The sequence below is a fragment of the Indicator indicator genome, chromosome 7, assembly GCF_027791375.1.
Source record: "Indicator indicator isolate 239-I01 chromosome 7, UM_Iind_1.1, whole genome shotgun sequence".
Taxonomy (NCBI): Eukaryota; Metazoa; Chordata; class Aves; order Piciformes; family Indicatoridae; genus Indicator; species Indicator indicator.
This window is the reverse complement of record NC_072016.1, coordinates 18,026,511-18,044,334: the sequence shown is the minus strand read 5'-3', so window position 1 is coordinate 18,044,334 and position 17,824 is coordinate 18,026,511. Positions and strand designations below refer to the sequence as shown.

The 17,824-nt window shown below is 45.8% G+C and overlaps 1 protein-coding gene across 4 annotated transcripts in view; it reads right to left on the bottom strand.

Moving 5' to 3' along the window:
- PAX2 (paired box 2) overlaps positions 1–17,824 on the bottom strand; it is an 82,394-nt gene that overhangs the window by 20,664 nt on the left and 43,906 nt on the right. For all 4 annotated transcript variants that reach the window (XM_054382609.1, XM_054382604.1, XM_054382607.1 and 1 more), the window contains exons 6-7: positions 3,822–3,997; positions 1,912–2,038 (exon numbers count right to left, since the gene is read on the bottom strand). In XM_054382609.1, coding sequence (XP_054238584.1) covers positions 1,912–2,038; positions 3,822–3,997 — 303 coding nt within the window. The remainder of the gene's footprint in view (positions 1–1,911; positions 2,039–3,821; positions 3,998–17,824) is intronic.

The window sequence follows — 17,824 nt, the reverse complement described above, 5'->3', positions numbered from 1 at the left end:
CCAGATGGATCAGATGGGGATGTTCCTGAGCTGTGCTGGGAGTGTTGTAGGGAACAGTGAGGATGGCACAGGGTGTAAAGGACATGAAGATTTTCTGCCTCAGCCATTAGCCTCTTCTGTATGGCCAAATCTGTCTCCTGCTGTCCACCTGTGAGAGTCATGTCCAAAGCCTATGTTGGTGTTGCCAGCCATAGGGAATTTTGCTGTCAAGTCAGGTTGGAATTCACCATCTTCACTCAGGGAAAAAGACTAAGGAGAATTATTTTAATGACCCCTTTGAGTCTTAGACTCTGATTTTAGGAGCCTCACCTTTACATCCAGCTGTGGGGATCTGTCTTCCATGAAGGAAGGACAGTACTGTTCTCCTACTGGCTTTGATCCCCAATGACAGGAAAGTATTTCCTGTAAGAGATGACAAAACCAGCTGAGTTTTGCCTGAATATACAAATACGAAATAAGGCAGAACAATTTTTCCACACCTGTGCCATTTTTTTCTGGCTGGCTCAGAAACTGCATGGCTATAAGGATCCTGGATCAAGCCTGGTGCCAGTAAAAGCTGTGAAAAAAGTCTGGGGATGTCATGCTTTCTAGACACTGCCTAGATACATAGTTCACCTCTGCATGGCTCTCCATGACATTTTGCAGACCTCCCATTGGATCTCCTCTCTATCTGGGGTGACCTCTATCAAACCTGTCCAGTCCCAAAGTTTCTGGTAGTGAAAAGTTGCATGCAACAATGTAGCTTTGCTCAGTGTTGGCTGAACAAGCAATGACTGCCTGCCTCGGCTATGAGCTGCTTTGACCTCAGAGACTACTAGCTGGGGCTTCTGCAAGAAAAATCTGAGATACAGACTCCAAGATTCTTGATTCTGTGCCATCAGAGGACAGCTTTGTGGACAACAGGCAACAGCTCCTTCCCTTGCTTAAGAGGACTTACACCTCTTTGTCATGAGTTATTTTTCTAAAGGGTTCACAGCAGTTGCAGGGAAAGGGGGATACACCAAACAGGGGAAAATCACTCAGGCCTTACCAGCTGCTATAGCTACCACAGGAGTGGATGTGGAAGTTTATGGTAGCTGCATAAGCAGGGACCAATGGCAACTAAAGTCTGAGAAGAAAGGCTGTGGCACCAGAATATCTCCTTATGGCTCTAGACATACACAGGGCAAGCAGTCTAACACCACCATCAGGCAGCACATGCCACAGCCTCAGGAAAGCCCTGTGCTGCTCAGATCCTGCACAAGCCACCAGCAAAGAGGAAGCTTCTCTGCAGCAGCTGCTGCAGATATTGCCTCCTACTTCTGTGCATCCCAATTCTTCTGTTGTTTTTCACTTGCTCTCACTTCCTACTCTCCCAGACACACCTGAGTTTAATGTGCCCACATGGGAGGGAAGGGGGAAGGCTATGAACAAGACCATGGGCTTAAGGAAGAGGGAGTTTAACCGCTGCAGTTCAACAGTTCTCAGTATTTAGTTTGTAAATGCCCCTTCCAAATGCTGGGACTGAATAAAACTTAAGTTATTATTTCTCCTCAAGGAAACCAAGTGGAGATCATGGATAAGCCATGACCCTCTTGTTGTCAGGCACAAAGCAAAAACTCACAGTGTGTGTTTGGACGTATCTGGCCTCCACCAACACCATCCCTAAGCCCTATCAGGGCACACAAGTTTCCGATTCACACCTGGGTTTGCCTGTCTGAGTCACACCTGGGCACCTCTAGGAGTACCCAAAGCTGCCAATACTCTGAAGCTTTCGAGCTTCACTTGAGCCCTTATGTCCTCCACAGTCTTTCTATCTTTTTCCATGTTTGCCACAGAGGGATATCTTGCGTTAGCAGAAAAAGCAGAAGCTAATGGTGATGAGAGAAATAAATAAAAAGCTTGGTTCTGCTGTTTGGTCAAGCAGCTTACCGGTCACCACAGGGTACGTCTGGGGTCCTGACACATTTGTCCCCAGGTCTGGGTTAGCAGAGGTGGATAGACTTGATTTGACTTCATCGAGACCAGGGGTCAGAGCTGGGAGGGAGTACTCATTACCCTGGGGAAGAGAGGAGAAAGACAGCTTGCTATTGATGTGCTGGGAGAAAGGGAAGGGTGTACAGATGGGGGGGAGGAAGAGGAAAGATGCAAACCCCTGCACAGATGGAAGAGGAGGAGGAGGAGGGAACAGAGAAGTTGAGCGCTGAGGGGGGGTTCCTGGGATGAACTATCCCACTCATTTGTGTGCCACTGTGAAGGGGAAGAGGGATGAGGGATTTGGCCCATTATCTGTGGTGTAACTGATATTCACTGAGGATCAGTGCTATGGGTATGGTTGCCTGTGGCAGCCTGGGAAGAAGAAAGCCTCAGCAGAGGTGGGAGGTGTTTGCCTTAGCAACAAGACATCCAGGGCGGAGGACTGCAATGACTTGACTGAGACAGGCAGGCTGTAGGAAGCAGCCAGTATTGGCCCACTGTAGCCAGGCTTTCTGCTGAGTTGTCTGCTTCTGCTCTGCTGTTACCTCTCTCCTAGCTCTTTAAAAACAAACAAAGAAGCCTCATCCTTTGCCACTGTCACTCTGTGCACTGGGGTATGAAATTGGGGAGGGGGGAGCCACATGGCTAACAGAAGGGTGGGAGGGGGAGAGCCATTGAATCTGAAAGGGTGTCCTGTCCGAAAGGCTCTGGTAATTGCCTTTTTATTGTGGCAGCCTCCAGACCAGACGCGGGAGCTGGAGAAACTGGGAAGGCTACAAAACAGCAGGAAAAGTTGCTCTGATTAATATTACGTTAAATTAAAACTGATTTTCTGCTCTTTCTGCTCTGTTTTTTTTTTCCATGCACTTCCCCAACCACCTCCCCACATCTCCCCCTCTTCCAGTGGGCTCCCTGTGTGCTGCCCCTTCCCCGCCCCTGTCCCTGCTTGACTAGGACTGCCTAGTCATTTCCAATTCCTTCTCGTATTGATCTTCCTGTAGAAATCAGTTTTGTAATTAGCTGCAAATTAGGCCTTCTACTGGGGGTGAGCCTGCCCCCTGATTTATCACCAGAGTAATTCGCTGTGATCGGAGAGAAATTAAAATGAACTCAATTAGGCTTCGGATTTGCTTTATGGGCCCTGCTCAGAGTTTCAGGGGGAAAAATGACTGTGCTGGTGCTTAATAGTCTAATGAAAGTAAATAAAGGTTATTCATTGTAATAAACCCAGGGACTCTGGGATGAAGGGAGTCCACAGCCAGCCTCTCCTTCTCTTCCTTTGTTGGTTTATGGCTTGGGGCGGTTTAAAAAGACTTTTGATTTTCATTTTATTAAGACAAACAGCTTTTGGGATAAAAGGCATGGGGAGTAAGGGAAAGGGGGGCAGAACTGCAGAAGTATAGAAAACTAGGTTGGAGATGGGAGTCAAGTCTCAGCTTTGGGCCACAAAGGAAAATGCTCCATTAAAGCTCAACTCTGACTCGCTGGTCACTGGCATGATCTAAGAGTGCAGGAGTATCCTTGCAGAGCTGTGTTCCAGTGAACATGCATGGCAATGTTTGTGTGTCCATGGCAGGAACATGCCCACATACCTGCAGGTGTGCATGTAGAGGGAAAGGCAGACATGAGGCTCTGCAGAGAGCACAGTGTGCATGTATATGGCAAGTTCAGGAGAGGAGGCAGAGCTCAGGTAAATATGGGCACGGTGATGTATTCACAACTGGGAAATGCTGTGAATGTAAATGCAGTGTATGTGCAATAACAGGTTAGTGTGAGAGCCAGGGGTGAATGATTTTGGTGAGGGAATCCTCCTGCCATCATCCTACGGGTGTCTATGGGTCCCCATTACCAGGCCAGGCCCTCACCTGCTCAGATTTGATGTGCTCTGATGTTTGAAAGACGTCAGGGTAAGAAGGACGCTCAAAAACTCGATCTAAAGCTTCCAGCTGCTGCTGGGTGAAAGTGTCGCCACGAAGGTGCTTCCGCAAACTGTCCACGCTGTTCTGGGAATCTCCATTGGGAACTGAGCCCTCGGATACATCTGCAGGGCACAGACAGAGAAAAAAGGGAGTTAGCACCACCCTGGCTTGGATCAGCAAGGGATGCAGGACAAGGACAGAGTGGGAAAGAGCCAGGCCCTCTGCCTCCACTTAGGCAACTGTGCCACTTGTGCAGGAAGGGGAGGCTGAAAGGACCCAAGGGAAGCCTTGTCCTGTCTGCTAGACCATCTGAGTTGTTGCTGTGGGCTCTGTGGGATTCTCCTGCTCAGGATGAATTAGGCTGTGGAGAATGGTGCTCATCTCAGAGACGAGTTTTGGTTCCGCTGATTTTCAGTGTTAAAAATTGCCAAATCTCCATTGCTGAGCAGAAAATGGGAGCAAAGCACAGCGATTAGCATTGCTGGAAGGCTACAGCAGAGGCAGCTCACAGAGTACTGAGGATAGGTCTGTACTGAGAAGGGCTGGGGAAGCCTGGAATGGAGAAAAGGCTCTCCTAGGGCATTGAAGGGAATCAGCTGTCCAGGTCCAATAGAAGTTATATGTCTGTTACGGCTTCCTTCTCATCTGATCTTGTCCTGTTGTACCCTAGATGAGTCTTTCACCCCCCTCAGATAAAAGGAATGATCCTGTTTCACCAGAGACGTCTCTCTCCCAGTGGAACATGTGTCCCATCTGACATACACTGGTTTCTGTTATGAGGTCTGTCCCATTCTCCTACTCATGATTTATCACCACCCATATCTATGTTATAAAACTCTCTCCAAAATGAGGTGAATCTTTGTCTTTATTAGTCCCCCTTCCTATCCAAAATTAATTATTGTATTACAAAACCGAGTCCTACTCAGCTAGAATTGGCTTTCCTGGTATTACTTTGTTCTAACTAGGAAGAAAAAAGATCCTTTTTCTGGTAATGAGTATCACCAGAAGTGTATCTCTGTCCTTGCAAAAGCCCTCTGACACAATCCAACCTGTGGTGCCTCCTGCCATATTCCAGGTGTTTCTACCTCTGTTGTGTCATCCCAAGTCTCTTAAAGCCCACTTACATCCCCTCTGAGGCATTACAAATGTCCTGCCCTGTCCAAAGTGAATGTTTCCCTGTGATAAGAAACCTTATCACCCACTTGGTTTGTTGGGGTTTTTTTGTGTTGTGGGTTTTTTTTTTCCTGTTATGCCCCAATGCAAACGAGGTGCATTTATCTCGGTTATAACCCCTTTTAATCTGAAGTGAGTGAGTCTCCTACTATTAGCATCTGTCACATCCAAGGTGAGTCTGTTATAACCTCCTGTCCCAGCTGAAGTGAATCTTCCTTTGTCATAATCTCTCATCTCATCTGAGGCATGTCTGCTCATTATAATCTTCTCCAACTGTGCTGAGTATCTTTCTGCTGTCACCTCTCAGCGTAATTTTGGTAAGACTGGTTATAATCCCCTGCCTCACCCATGCTGATATACCTCCATGCTAGATCTCTACCTACTGTGCTTCAGACACAAGTCTATCTTATCACTGCAAGAGCAGCAGGTTCTGCTCTTGCTCTGCAATTACCTGCCTGCTTTTTCACCGCTCATACTTGAGCCTTGTTTGGTGGCTTCTAGTCTGTGATTCTCAGAAATTTCCTGTCTCTTAAAAAAGTGGTAGAGGGATCTGTATAGACCTTTTGCTACCTCCGTATGATTGCAAGGTGCTCATGGGCAGACAATGCTCCCAGGAACCTGGAGTGGCATTCACTGTGCAGTGGCCAGAACCATGCCACTCCACTGCTTCATCTTTTAGCTTGTGGATGGTGCCAAGATCTGGGTATTTTCCTGGCACAATTAATGCCCAGCTGGTGGCCAAGAGTTATAACTGAGCCTGCTTCCTTCTGGCTATGAGATATATCCGTTTATAGGTGATTATATGATATGATATAATCAATAGTACATTATATACAGTAACATAGTACAGTAGCACTCGCAAGACCATAGAAAATATTACATATTGATTTGTCCCAGCCAGCAGCCTTCCCTTGAGCAGCCCCTTCTCTCTTTTCCACCCCTAGCCAGAGCAGGACTGTTTACTGGCACTGGTCTCTGGCATTTTCTCCTCTCTTCAGGGAAAATTCTCAAGTTTTTGAAAGCTGGAGTTCATGACGGATTTGACTAAGAGAAAACAAAGCAAAGACCAGGAGTGCACACCATGTGTGTCAGTGCAGTTTTCATGGTTTAGATGGACTGGGCTGTTACTGCGGGGAGTGGCTTTCAGAAGGACTACAGTAGCTCAAGGCTTGTGCTTCCAGTTCCAGTAGGCACTTCTCTCTGGTTACCCCTGCAGAAAGCTGGCACAGAACTCCCTGGGTCCGGGCTCAGAAAAAAAGAAACACGTGTCTGTATCAGTGCTTGTCTCAACCTGTCTGCAGTCTGTGAAGCTGTTTGCCTTTAAGGGTTTTTCCATACATCAGTCAGTGTGCATGACTGTGCACACCATGATGCTAATTCATGGGGGTATTTTTGCAGCAGATCATTATTCTGGGTATTCTTTAGATTCTGCATCACTGTACATGCCTGAGAAGCTGTTTGTCTGCAGTGGCTGGCTTAGGCTGTATTTGATTTTTAAGGATGGCAGCCCTACCCTGTGCATGGTGTTTGGTATGACTGAACCATTTCGGTTGTCCTGGTTTTGGCTGAGACAGGGTTACTTTTCTTCCTAGTAGCTGGTAGTTAGTTGCTGGTTGGGGTTAAACCACAACAAAGGTAAAACTTCCATCGATTGTCATTAAACCAGTGGATCTTACCCTTAGTGAGTTGCCCTGAGCAGTTGCACAGATTAGTGCACACACGCTCATGTTTGCAATTCCTGTCTGCCTGCAGAGCTCTGTGTACATGTGTCTCCCATGTGTGCACAAGCCATGCCTTTGTGTGAAGAAGCTGAAACCACAGCTTTCTCAAGTCGCTGTAGAGTCTCTTTTCCTTCATTTATTCAGGGGCCCTTCAGATCTTGACAAATCTGTCACTCTAAATTTGCGAGAGATTATGGTGCTCTCTCTCTAGCACGGAGAGAGGTGATATATGATATCTGCTGCCCCTATTGATTGCCTGATCTGGTGGCAGAGGGCTGGCGAAATGAACTTGAAATGAACATCATGCCTCAACTCATTGTGCGTATAATACACTGCTTAATCCCACATTTTTCAGCCGCTATGGAATTCAATTGATCAATCATGTCCCTCTGATAGTACTGTTTTAGGGGTTATTGCTGCTCTGCTCACTGACCTTTTTATTTATTTATTTATTTGTGTCAGCGTTTGTGTGCATGTGCATGCACGTAAGCGCTTGTGTGTATTTGGGAAACTCAGGACCAGCTGGTAAGAAAGGACATGTATAGTCAGTGGGAAATGAAAGAAAAGGATGAAGGGAGGAGAAAGGGAAGTTTAGATAAGAAATCAGAATGCTGAAAGCAATAAGATAAGTGGAAAAATAAGGAGAAAGGCAATGCTGTAGTTTAGGTTTGAGTTCTGGATTGGAATGAGGGAGGCACTCTGCCATAGCCTAGACTTTAAATATTGCACAAGAAAAGAAACTTTTAACAGAGGCCTCTAGGCTGCTTCAAGGTGGACCTTGTCTAAACAGCTTGCAATAGTTCTGGACTTAATAATGGTAGGGCACACAACTCCCGAACTTCACAGAGCAATAATGTGGACTGTGCATATGCATTTTACTTGTGAGGAAAGTTTTGCAGAGATGATCCCGAAACACAGATTTATATGTCTTGTGTTCCTAACACCAAGACATTCACAGTCTTGTATTTCCTTTAAAACCAAAGGACAGTAAATCCTCTGTGTTTGTTTTCTGGTGTCAAAAACTATAGAGGATGCGTTTTCATTTTTCCCCTGAAACTGCAAGGAACATACACTTACATCTGGGTTTAGATCAAAGTTGAAATTCTCATCTAAGCCTATGACTCTGTGAGTTGGACTATGAGGAGAAGCCTCAAATATCATAATATACAAAGTAAAGGAGCTGACAACTTGATGAATATGAGCAAAAGTGGAAGTAAGGTGCAGAGAGGACTTTGGGCAAGAAATGGGTTTCCTCGAAGACCTGTGGGTCAAAGTTGCAGGAGGGTTCATGGGAAAAATTTGCGTTGGAATATCCCGTGAGGAATGGCACTGTGGTGGGCATCGGTCCTTTCCACTGATGAAGAACAGTGATAGAAGTAAAAGACTGAGGGATGAGGCTTTGCCAGGAAATCAGGTCTTACAAGGGGTGCTGTGGTGAAGCAAGGCTTCAGCTGCAGGATGAATCTGGGGATGCCACCTAGGTAACTGCACAAGCTATACTACTAGGAAGCATCATCACCTTTCCCAGTTCCATTTTTACTGGTGAGGAAACTCTGTGGTACTGTAACACTGGAATCTCTCTCTCTTAAATCAGAAGGATCTTAACAGCTTGAGAGGTGAACCATGGCCTTGGTCACTGTGTCCCTCAAAAGAGCACACACTTGCTGTCAGTGTGATCAGAACTGGCCTTGCACATGTGACAGGAAACATCTCTTCTCCCAAAGGGCTGCCGAGGGAGCACACACAGCCCATGTTCAGTGTAAACCTTTGACACAAGGCACAGAAATGGTCCATGGATGTCACAGAAGTAGCCTGACAGATAACAAGGAATTGCTATACCAGTGGACACAAGAGCAACATTAACTACATCTGACACAGGGAATATGCCCATTAAATAGATCCAAAACAAAGAAATGTTCCCAGGTCTAGAAGCCACAAACATACCATTGTGTACAAGTTGCACAAAACAGCATAATACAGTTAGTTCCCTGGCTACAAGTGACAGCACTCAGGGTAGGATGGGGCCATCTCAACAAATAACTCAGTATTGCTGACATAGGAAGACCTTTGTAGCACAGAAACATCTAGGAGGGTCATGAGAAGTGTGCAACTGCCACACAAAGATGGAATTACCTCTTTTTGGGCAGGGGCTATTACTGCCCCTGTGACGTGTCTGCCTGCTGCCTTGTGGGGCCACAGTCTCAGCTGGTGCCTCCAAGCCTCACCAATAAAAATCACAGTCATACTAAAAGTGAATGTGACTGGCATGAGAACTGCCAGGCAGGTGACACAGAGGAACCCATCTAATTGTCAAAGCCTCCAAGGGAAACGCATGTGTCTAACGCTGCAGTGCTGAGCCAGCTGCTGAAACACCATCCCTCTGCACCAGCGAGGAGACTCTGTCCTTTCCTGCAGCCTGCTTTTGTCACTGTCTCCTCTGGGGTGCTTCACCCAGAGCAGCTCTGCCCCCCTCTCTGGGCATTCACAGTTACATGTGCCATTCTTTCCCAAGTCACCCTTTGTGTACAGACTGCTCTTTCCCTTTATCTGATTTCCCTTCTCTTTTTTCTCCCCTCTGATGTGTTCCTGTGTCCCTGCGCAGCCTGGGCCTGTCAGACAGCTTTCCTGGGTGTCCCGAGGGGCCTTTCCCCACACTGCCAGTTGTTGCAGTTTCAAACTCAATTGTTCTCCTCGGTACTGAGGCAAATGGAGTCATTAATTACCTTCTATCGGCTGGGCCGAGTTCAGAACGCGATCGATAGCCAGTGCTTGTCATTCACAGCAGCCAGCCCTGCACAGACCCTCACTCTGCATTCGGCACGGGTCCAGGAAGGAGCCCAGTGCTATCAGACCTGGGCTTCAAACTCTGGCATCAAGCTCCTGTTGGGAATAGCAGGCCTCCTGCATCTGTGTCTGGGCTGACCCTTAACCAAGGGAGAGATCAAGGACAAAGATCTTGGCTGAGGGAGTCAGTTGCACACTGGCACATGGTCAGAAGTGTCTCATACTAGTGTCCTGGTCTGCATAAGCGGATCACAATGTTCCTAGGGACTCCGTTAGCATCCTCAGTGATTATTAAACTAATACACTACTCTCACAGCAGGGCTAAACCCTGGCAATTTTCTCATTTGTGTAATTTTCTTGCCTTATTCAGTAGGGTTTGGAAAAGAAAAGCTGTAGATTTTGGTTTAAACATTCTTCCAAAAGAATTTTTGCAGCCTTTTGGGCAGCATCAAGAAGATGTCTTCTCTAGATAGGTTAGTTCTGTATTTCAGCACATAGCAGTGCTGTGGGAATTGTCAAGGCTTTGACTGTCATAACTGATCTGGTGGGGAGACCTCAAATTCAGATGAAAGGGATCCTAAACGAGTGCAGGATAGAAATGACAGAGTATGAAAGGTTCAGCAGCATACAGAGAAGCAATGTTATTGGGGATCTACACTGTGATGGTGAAAGAACCTATGGTACAAGTTCAGGTTATGTACAGTATCCTGCAGAAATAATGATAGTGGGAGATGATTGCTGGAGGAATACCACCCCAGGGAAGTCATCCTTTGTGAACTCTGCAGTTGTTCAAATTCCTGTTTGCCTGCAGGGAACAAAACCTGTGTTTTCCACAATCCTGAATCCGAGTATGCAAATTGTCTCTGTAACTTAAGCATGCCGGTGACACATAAACTCTGTGTATTTGTTACTTACATGCTCAGGCTCAGAGCAGAAGGGCTCAGAAACAAAGGGATTCTGTTTGAAATGAGAGTGTATCTTTGATGGGGAATCAGTGAACAAGGAAGGCTGCTCATGCAGGGAAGTGAGTGCCTGACCAAGGAAGAGTGAGATGTGTGCTGGTGTCTGACAGGTGGGGGGCTGCAGTGCTGTTACCACAGGGATTGTGTATTACAAAGTACCTCAGATGGAGCAGGGACAGGCAGTACAGCTTTAATGCAGGGCTTACATGAACAAAATGACAATGCTCAATGAGAAGGTAAATTAAATGAATTGTGTGTGCAAATGTGTAATGAAGTGTACTCATATCTGTCTTGGATTATCATGGGAGCATGCAAATGCACATTTAAGGAAGTGAGTGTGTGTATATGCATATGAAAATCATATGTATATACTACAGCATCTGAGTGTATGATTGAAAATTGGGCCCAGAGCATCTGGAAAACTAAGTCTATACAGACTTAGATTTGTGTGTTAGATGGTAATCAGCACATCCAGCCTTGCTGAATACACCAGTAAAGGTCTTTCCAGGTGTTAGGCTGCAAGCAGCTGACTCAAATGTGTGTACAACATGTGTGGGCATGCAGATGAGACATGTTAGCCTGGGTAATCAAAGCTGGTGGCTTCTGTGCAAGCAGTCACTGCAGCTTTGTGACCTTTGGGTATGCTGGAGGTGAGTGGGCATATACTGCTCTCAGTCAGGTTGTTGCAGAGGAGTCAGTAGGGATTTGTACCATTGTAATAAGGGACAAAGTGTGAGTCCAGTGTCTCTTACTAGCATTATTAGGCTTGACTACTAGCCAGATAGAAATGCAGCTGCCTCCAGGATCAGTACACTAGCTTTGTTTATCTTGGCAGAGTAGCAAGCAGCACTGTCACACAGCTAGGCCAGATCCTCTAGACGGTGTAAATCTATAAATCTTGTATTCAGTAATTACATTGATTTACACATCCTGAAAGTTATAGAGGAGTTATCCTGATTTACGCTGTTGTGGTGTCCATAACATTGCCTTTAGCACAGAGCCTTCAGGGAGAGCTGCTGCTGCAGAAAAGCAAGGCACTGGGAGCTATGCTGTCCCCTCTGCCAGGGCAAAAGACGTTCTTAACATGATTGGCATGACTTAGCTCCCTTCTTTCAGCACATTTGTTGGGGAGCTACTTCTTTGCAGGATCTCCCTTGGTGAGCACATAAAAAGGGTGGCTTTTGTTAGCTCCAAAGGACAGAAGCAACGCAAAAAATTACATCGCATGCAGCCCTAACTATGCTTGTTTAGAGAAACTGCTTGCATTTATGAAGTCTTTGGTGCGGAAAGCAGGGTTGCAAATGACTGCATCAGAGCGACAGTAAAGGCCATTAATTTCCTGTTATGTTTTCCTGTGTTGGGGGCTTTATTAATTTAATTTTACACTGTTGAACAACAGCGAGCACTGACACTGCCACACTCAGAGGTTTTTTTTTTTCTCAAACAGTGCTTTGCCTGACATGCAAATCAACACTGCTATCAGGACTGCTAGAGACAAGGAAAAGAGCACAGAGATAGGCTATCCTCATCCAGCCCCATCTAGTTTCTGGGAGATCCCTGAGATTCCAGTGAAGCACACTGGTGCTTGAGAGGCCACCAGTGCTAGAGCTCAGCAAATCAGAATCAGGCTATAGATACCCCTAATGTGCAGTTTAGAAAGCAGGAAATACTCTTTAGCCTGCTGGTTTCCATTGGCTTTATCTTTCACTACTAACACGCTTCTTAATACCTCTTTTTCTCCCATTTCCCTTGCTCTAGACTTTTCCTTTTCTTCATTTCACCTTATTTTCCCCTCATACACACTTTTACCTTTATCTCACAAATCCAAGAAGGCTGTGCCTGCCTATGAGCCAGATACTAGTGAATCATGTTATTGGACGGTCTTCTGAGTCAGCACTAAACCAGTGCTCAAGCAGAGTGTTTTTAGAGCTGCCATTTTTGACATGCCATAAAACAAAGGCTCAAATCACTCAGAGTCATTAAAATTCCCATGACATTTTTTTGCTAGAGTGCAGACATTAACCTGACTGTCCTGAGCAAAATCCAGCTTGAGTGATTACCCACAGCTTATCTTAATCTCCTGTGGTTTCATTTGGACATGGCACAGCAAAATTTCACTGTTGATGCTCTCTATTGTTCAACATCTGCCATGGTCCACCTGAGAGTCAGCCACAGTTCAGTGATAGATGAGATCTTAGGAACAGGCAGGTTAATAAACAATATATGATGCAGGATGGGTAACTGCAAAATGCCATGCATTGAAATAGCTACAGGCTTGCAATATGCAGCAATCTTGGACTGTTACCATGCATACTTCTTTTTTTCTGGAACGTTCATTCCTATAATAACTGTAAATCATTATTAATTTGGAATCTTTCTGAATAAGCTCATGTAAAGGCCTTTACTGGTAAATGAAGGAACCTATAATGATATAACCTCTGTAGTAGGTATGTCAGAGATTTGTTCCAAGCTGTAAGAGGTAGTCCTCAAACCAGAGGAAGCCCAGTCATGGGTAGCGGTCCATTTCACAAATATGAGAGGGATGTACAGAGAAGATCCATAGTTATCTCTAAGCTAGTGAGGTATTTTTTTAATTTAGTAAAATTGTCCCAAACTCTAGGATAGTTCAGATATGCTGGTGAGGTCAGCTCTTCTGGTCAAGACCCATCTCTTCCCAAACTAGATGCCAAAACCCAAAGCGAAAAAAAAGAACAACCAACAGCTCCTTTGGGAAACCAAACATGGAGATGTACCCATCCTTTAGAACAGCCTTTTCTAAAGTATCTAAGACAGGACTACAAGGCACTGAAGACTTGATGGACATTTCATACACAATAATCACTTTATTAAGGTTTTATCAGTTGCCTACAAACCTGTTCTGATGCATATCCCCTAGCTTAAAAGCAGAATAACACCTCTGAGCTTCCAAAAAAGGCACAGCCAAAGAGAGAAAGCAATCCTGACCTACTCCACATCTGAATGGAAACTGTGATACCCATGACCTAGGTTCTGTTCTGGCACTGTGCTCCTGCCTGTCTTCCTATAGCTGTTGACCTGTGTGGGAAGAGGACTTTGTGCCTTGAATCTAACTGGATGTAAGCAGTACGATGCTTGGATGGATGTAGGAAAAGCAAAGGAGAAATGTGGAGCTAAGCATTATTTTAAGGCCTCTTGACAAAGCTCTAACATTTTAAAGGGCCTTAAAATGGGCATGAATTGTATTTGACACTCCCTTAAAGTGTTTTTTGTTTTATCTGATTGATGTATGGAAAAACCACCTTCAAAGAATTATGGATGGAGACAAACAGAAGACAGACAGACATGTCTAAACATCTCAAAAGATACATATCTGTAACTGCTTCTTTCAGGACATCTACTGTTAAAGAGATTTGTTCTCCATATGCAACATCTTAGATATTAGCCTAGCCTCTGCAGGCCAACACAAAATGCTGTTTGTTTCAAGCCTTGCTTGGCAGTCACAGAGGTAGCTGGATGAAAACCAGTACTCCTTGACAGGGTCTTGAAATGTGCACAAACTGAGTTTTTCTTTAATGCAAGTTCTTGTGGCAAAATTAAGCACAGTTGTCTTTCTCTCTCTCCCTTCCACTTGAATCACCTCCCTGCCCCTCATCTATTGACCCAGGATTCTTACGGTCTAATCACTTGGTGAGGTCTTGTTGTTCACTGGGATCCAGTGAAACACATCTGGAGGAAGTGATGCTAACACTTAGGGAAGCTAAGATCTCCTGCTTTCCTTCCAAACAGCAGCAGCCCCCATTTGGGGGGGAGGAGGGGGTTCTCTTTGGCCCTAACTGAGAGCAAGGTGCTTGGTGTTTTCCTTTAGCACAAGAAGACACCCCTCTGTAGGAATGATTTACATCTATGAACAGCAAGCAAAGCTTAACATTACATTGATGTAGACTTAGGAGTGCAGACATAGCCAAATGAGGAGCTAATTGGTGCACTGGGGATTGACTGTTGGGCCCCTTGGCTACTGGGATGTGATCGGAAAGAGATACAGAGAAAGAAAAGCAGAGAGCAGAAGCTATCCTCTACTGACACCTCTCTAAAGGTTGGGATTCCTGAGGCTGCTGCTGTCTAGTGCTGTCAAGGTCAGCAGGTTCGGGTTCACTGAACGGTCAGGATGGTTTGAATTACTGGCACTGCCTGCCGATTCCTCCGTTGATTGTGATCCGTCTTCCAGCACCAGCTGCGGGATGTTGCTCCCCAGACATGTGCTGTGTGTGGTGGGGGGTACAGGGAATGTCAGAGAGGTGGATGGACTTGTTAAGAGGAAAAGATTTGAGAAAGATTTGAGGAGCCGAGACAATGCCACATTGAGGCACATAGTCCATGCACTGAGCACGTGGAGAGCAGGCTTCCAGAAAGAGTAGTTCTGATCTGCTTTCCTTCTACCTGGAGAATTGCCCCCTGCAAGCTTCTACCTTTCATGAAAGTTAGGAGAATAGCTTTAACATGGCCTATCAAACCCATATGGGGTGAAAAACCTGTTGGTGACAATGTCCAGTTCTATATAGATAGAGTGCTTAGCGAGCAAAGACTGATGTGCAAGTCTTTATGTAACCCACGCTGCTAGGACATTTTCTTGCCAAACACACAGCTGTGTGACCAGGCTAAAGGGCAGAAGTAGCCAGGTGCCCTCTTACAAGGTTGTCTGCAAAGAGCACCAGAAGATGCTTGGAAAGCTGCCTGCCAGTGTGCAGCCCAGCACGAAGGCTTGTAGCCACTGACAGGGCCTCACCACAGCAGGTGGGGAGAAGCCATGTCTGCAAAAGCATGAGTATGCACACACAGGCTGCTAGTGTCATGGATGTGTGCTTGGGATGGCATCAGCATGCAGCTGAGTGCCTATGTGTGTTTGCATATACTGTACATATGTGCTGTCCAAGCAACCATAGCAGCAGTGATAGCAGAAGTAAGCATGTGATGAGAAAGAGCATGGCAGGAGAGAGCAACAAAAAGGCAATCAGAAGAGGACTGGGCGCTGTGTGGAAGTAGTGCCCAGTGTTTGTCTTTGACAAGAATATCTCTGCAGGCATCACTGACTGGCTTTCAGTGGAGTTACACTACAAAAAAATCTGGCCCTTTAAGGCCATGAGCTAAACTGCTTATTTTTGTTTCTTATTCTGAGATCTGTCCTGAAGCTATGTTAGTTAGCTCTGGGCGCACTCAGCTACGTCTGCCTATTGCTATATATATATGTACCTTTGTGCTCACACCTCTGAATCTGCTTACCACACACATTTCTACACCTGGAGGAAAATCAAGGTAATGCTGAAAATGAGGCTGCAAGGGGCTGCCCATAACTGGTGTCTATATATGAGGCCTCTTGGGCAGCACTCTCTGTGCTCACCAAGTCAAGGAAGATATCAGGGTTAGCATCATGTAATCTCCCCTGTAAAAGGGAAGCCCCTGTCTCTGCTAAGCTCAGCACAGATATTCTAAGCAGGTTCTCTGTGTGGCCTGGTCTCTAATCATTAGGAAGCATGTTGTGCCTACCACCACCTCTGCTCTCCACTCCTCTACCACTACCTCTTTCACTGCAAGGCAGTGGGCTCTGGCAAGAAGGGTCAGGGACAGTGCCCAATGTCGTGCTGGTTTACATTAATGAGATACACACAGTGTAATCCAGCAATGGAGTCAGCTCTACAAAAGGAGGTAATAGCAGGCTGCCATGAACAGAGCAGCTCAGGTAATTGGTTTATCTATCTAGAAAGCAGTAGTAGCAATCTCTGCACAGACAGAGTAGCAGTAAAGTCTCTTCCTTAAGGCTATTTCCTTTGTCTTTTCAATTGCTTGCACATCCATGTGAGAGAGTGAGAGAGAGAGAGGAAGAGAGAGAGAGCTAGAGAGAGAGAGGGAGAAATGTTAATTTGTGAATTAATGGCTTTTCTCAGCGGAATTGTAAATTCAAATGTCACCTCACAGGGTGACACTACACTGGGCTGCTGAAGAAGCAATGATAAGATCCCCCCCATCCCCATGCCGACATATACCCATGCCCCTCCCCTGCCTGAAAGATAGCTACAGAGTGGAACATGCTACTTTTAATTTGCAATAACACCACAGCAGAGGGATGCAAGAATGACTGCTTTCTGACCCTCCCTTCCACAACAAGCCGGGCCACATCTTTCTCTTTCCACCTCTATCTCCTTCCACCTCCTCTTCAACCCCTCCCATTCTAAACGGAGTCCAAGACAACACATTATCTCAACTCCCCCCACCCCAAACTAATCAAAGGATGAGCTAAGGGAGGGCTCTTTAGAACGGATGCCTCTGCAACCCTCTCCTCTCCTGCAATAATCAGGTGAATTAATGACCCTGAAGTTAAAGTGAGCGCTGATACTCAGGCATTGTGCAGTGTAGGGGAGAAAGCCTTCATTGTTTTCGAGCAGGAGGCGGGCAGCAGCAAGGGAGATTCATGGATGGAGATTGAATATGCAATTTTCTTTCACCTTGCCAAGAGCTGCCCCTGGGCTGTGCCTGGCCTAAATTTTTTTTTCCTCTTGCCATCTCTGCCTTATCCGGCCCTCCCACCTCCCTTCCATTCTTTCCAGAAAATTACCTTCAAAATTGATTTCCACTTTTACAAACAAATATAATGGGAACATGAGGGGGGAAAAAAATCTTGGGCTGTGATGAATTAGGGCTGTCAGGTGCTTCCAAGTCTCCTTTGTTTTTGTTTTACTGCCCGTTAGGTTCTTTGTTTTTCCAGCAACTGGGAATAGTGCCCCTGCCCACATAGTCCCTATAGTCCATGGCTACCATCACATGTTATGTCCATCATTTGATGTCATCACTGTGTTACCCCTGCTCTCCATCACTGTGATGCAAACACTGCTCACAGACTGCCCAAGCCATTCACGCCATCATGCAACTCATCTCCTTGTGGAGATATTGCACATCTCACACTGCTGGTGAACTGGCTGCTACAGCTGGGTCCTACAGTACAGGTCCATTGATTTGCTTCCAATCTTCCACACCCTGCTCCTCCTGATCTCCTTTGCTTTATTCAGCTGATTCTTGATGGAGGTTTCCCAGCCCTTCCTGTTCTGATAGATCAGCCTGGGTCATCGGCATATTACCTTGATCTCTGTTGTGCCTTAGTGCTATCTCAACCTTGACTCCATAGTAGTATTGCACTTCTCTCATTGTCATGAACTTGACCCTAATACAGTGTCATTATTATCTCCCACTGTCATGGCACCTTAATCCAATCACCAACACCAATAACCCTCTAAAATACCATTTGCCTGCAAATTGCTAGCTATTCCTGATCCCTTTTGCA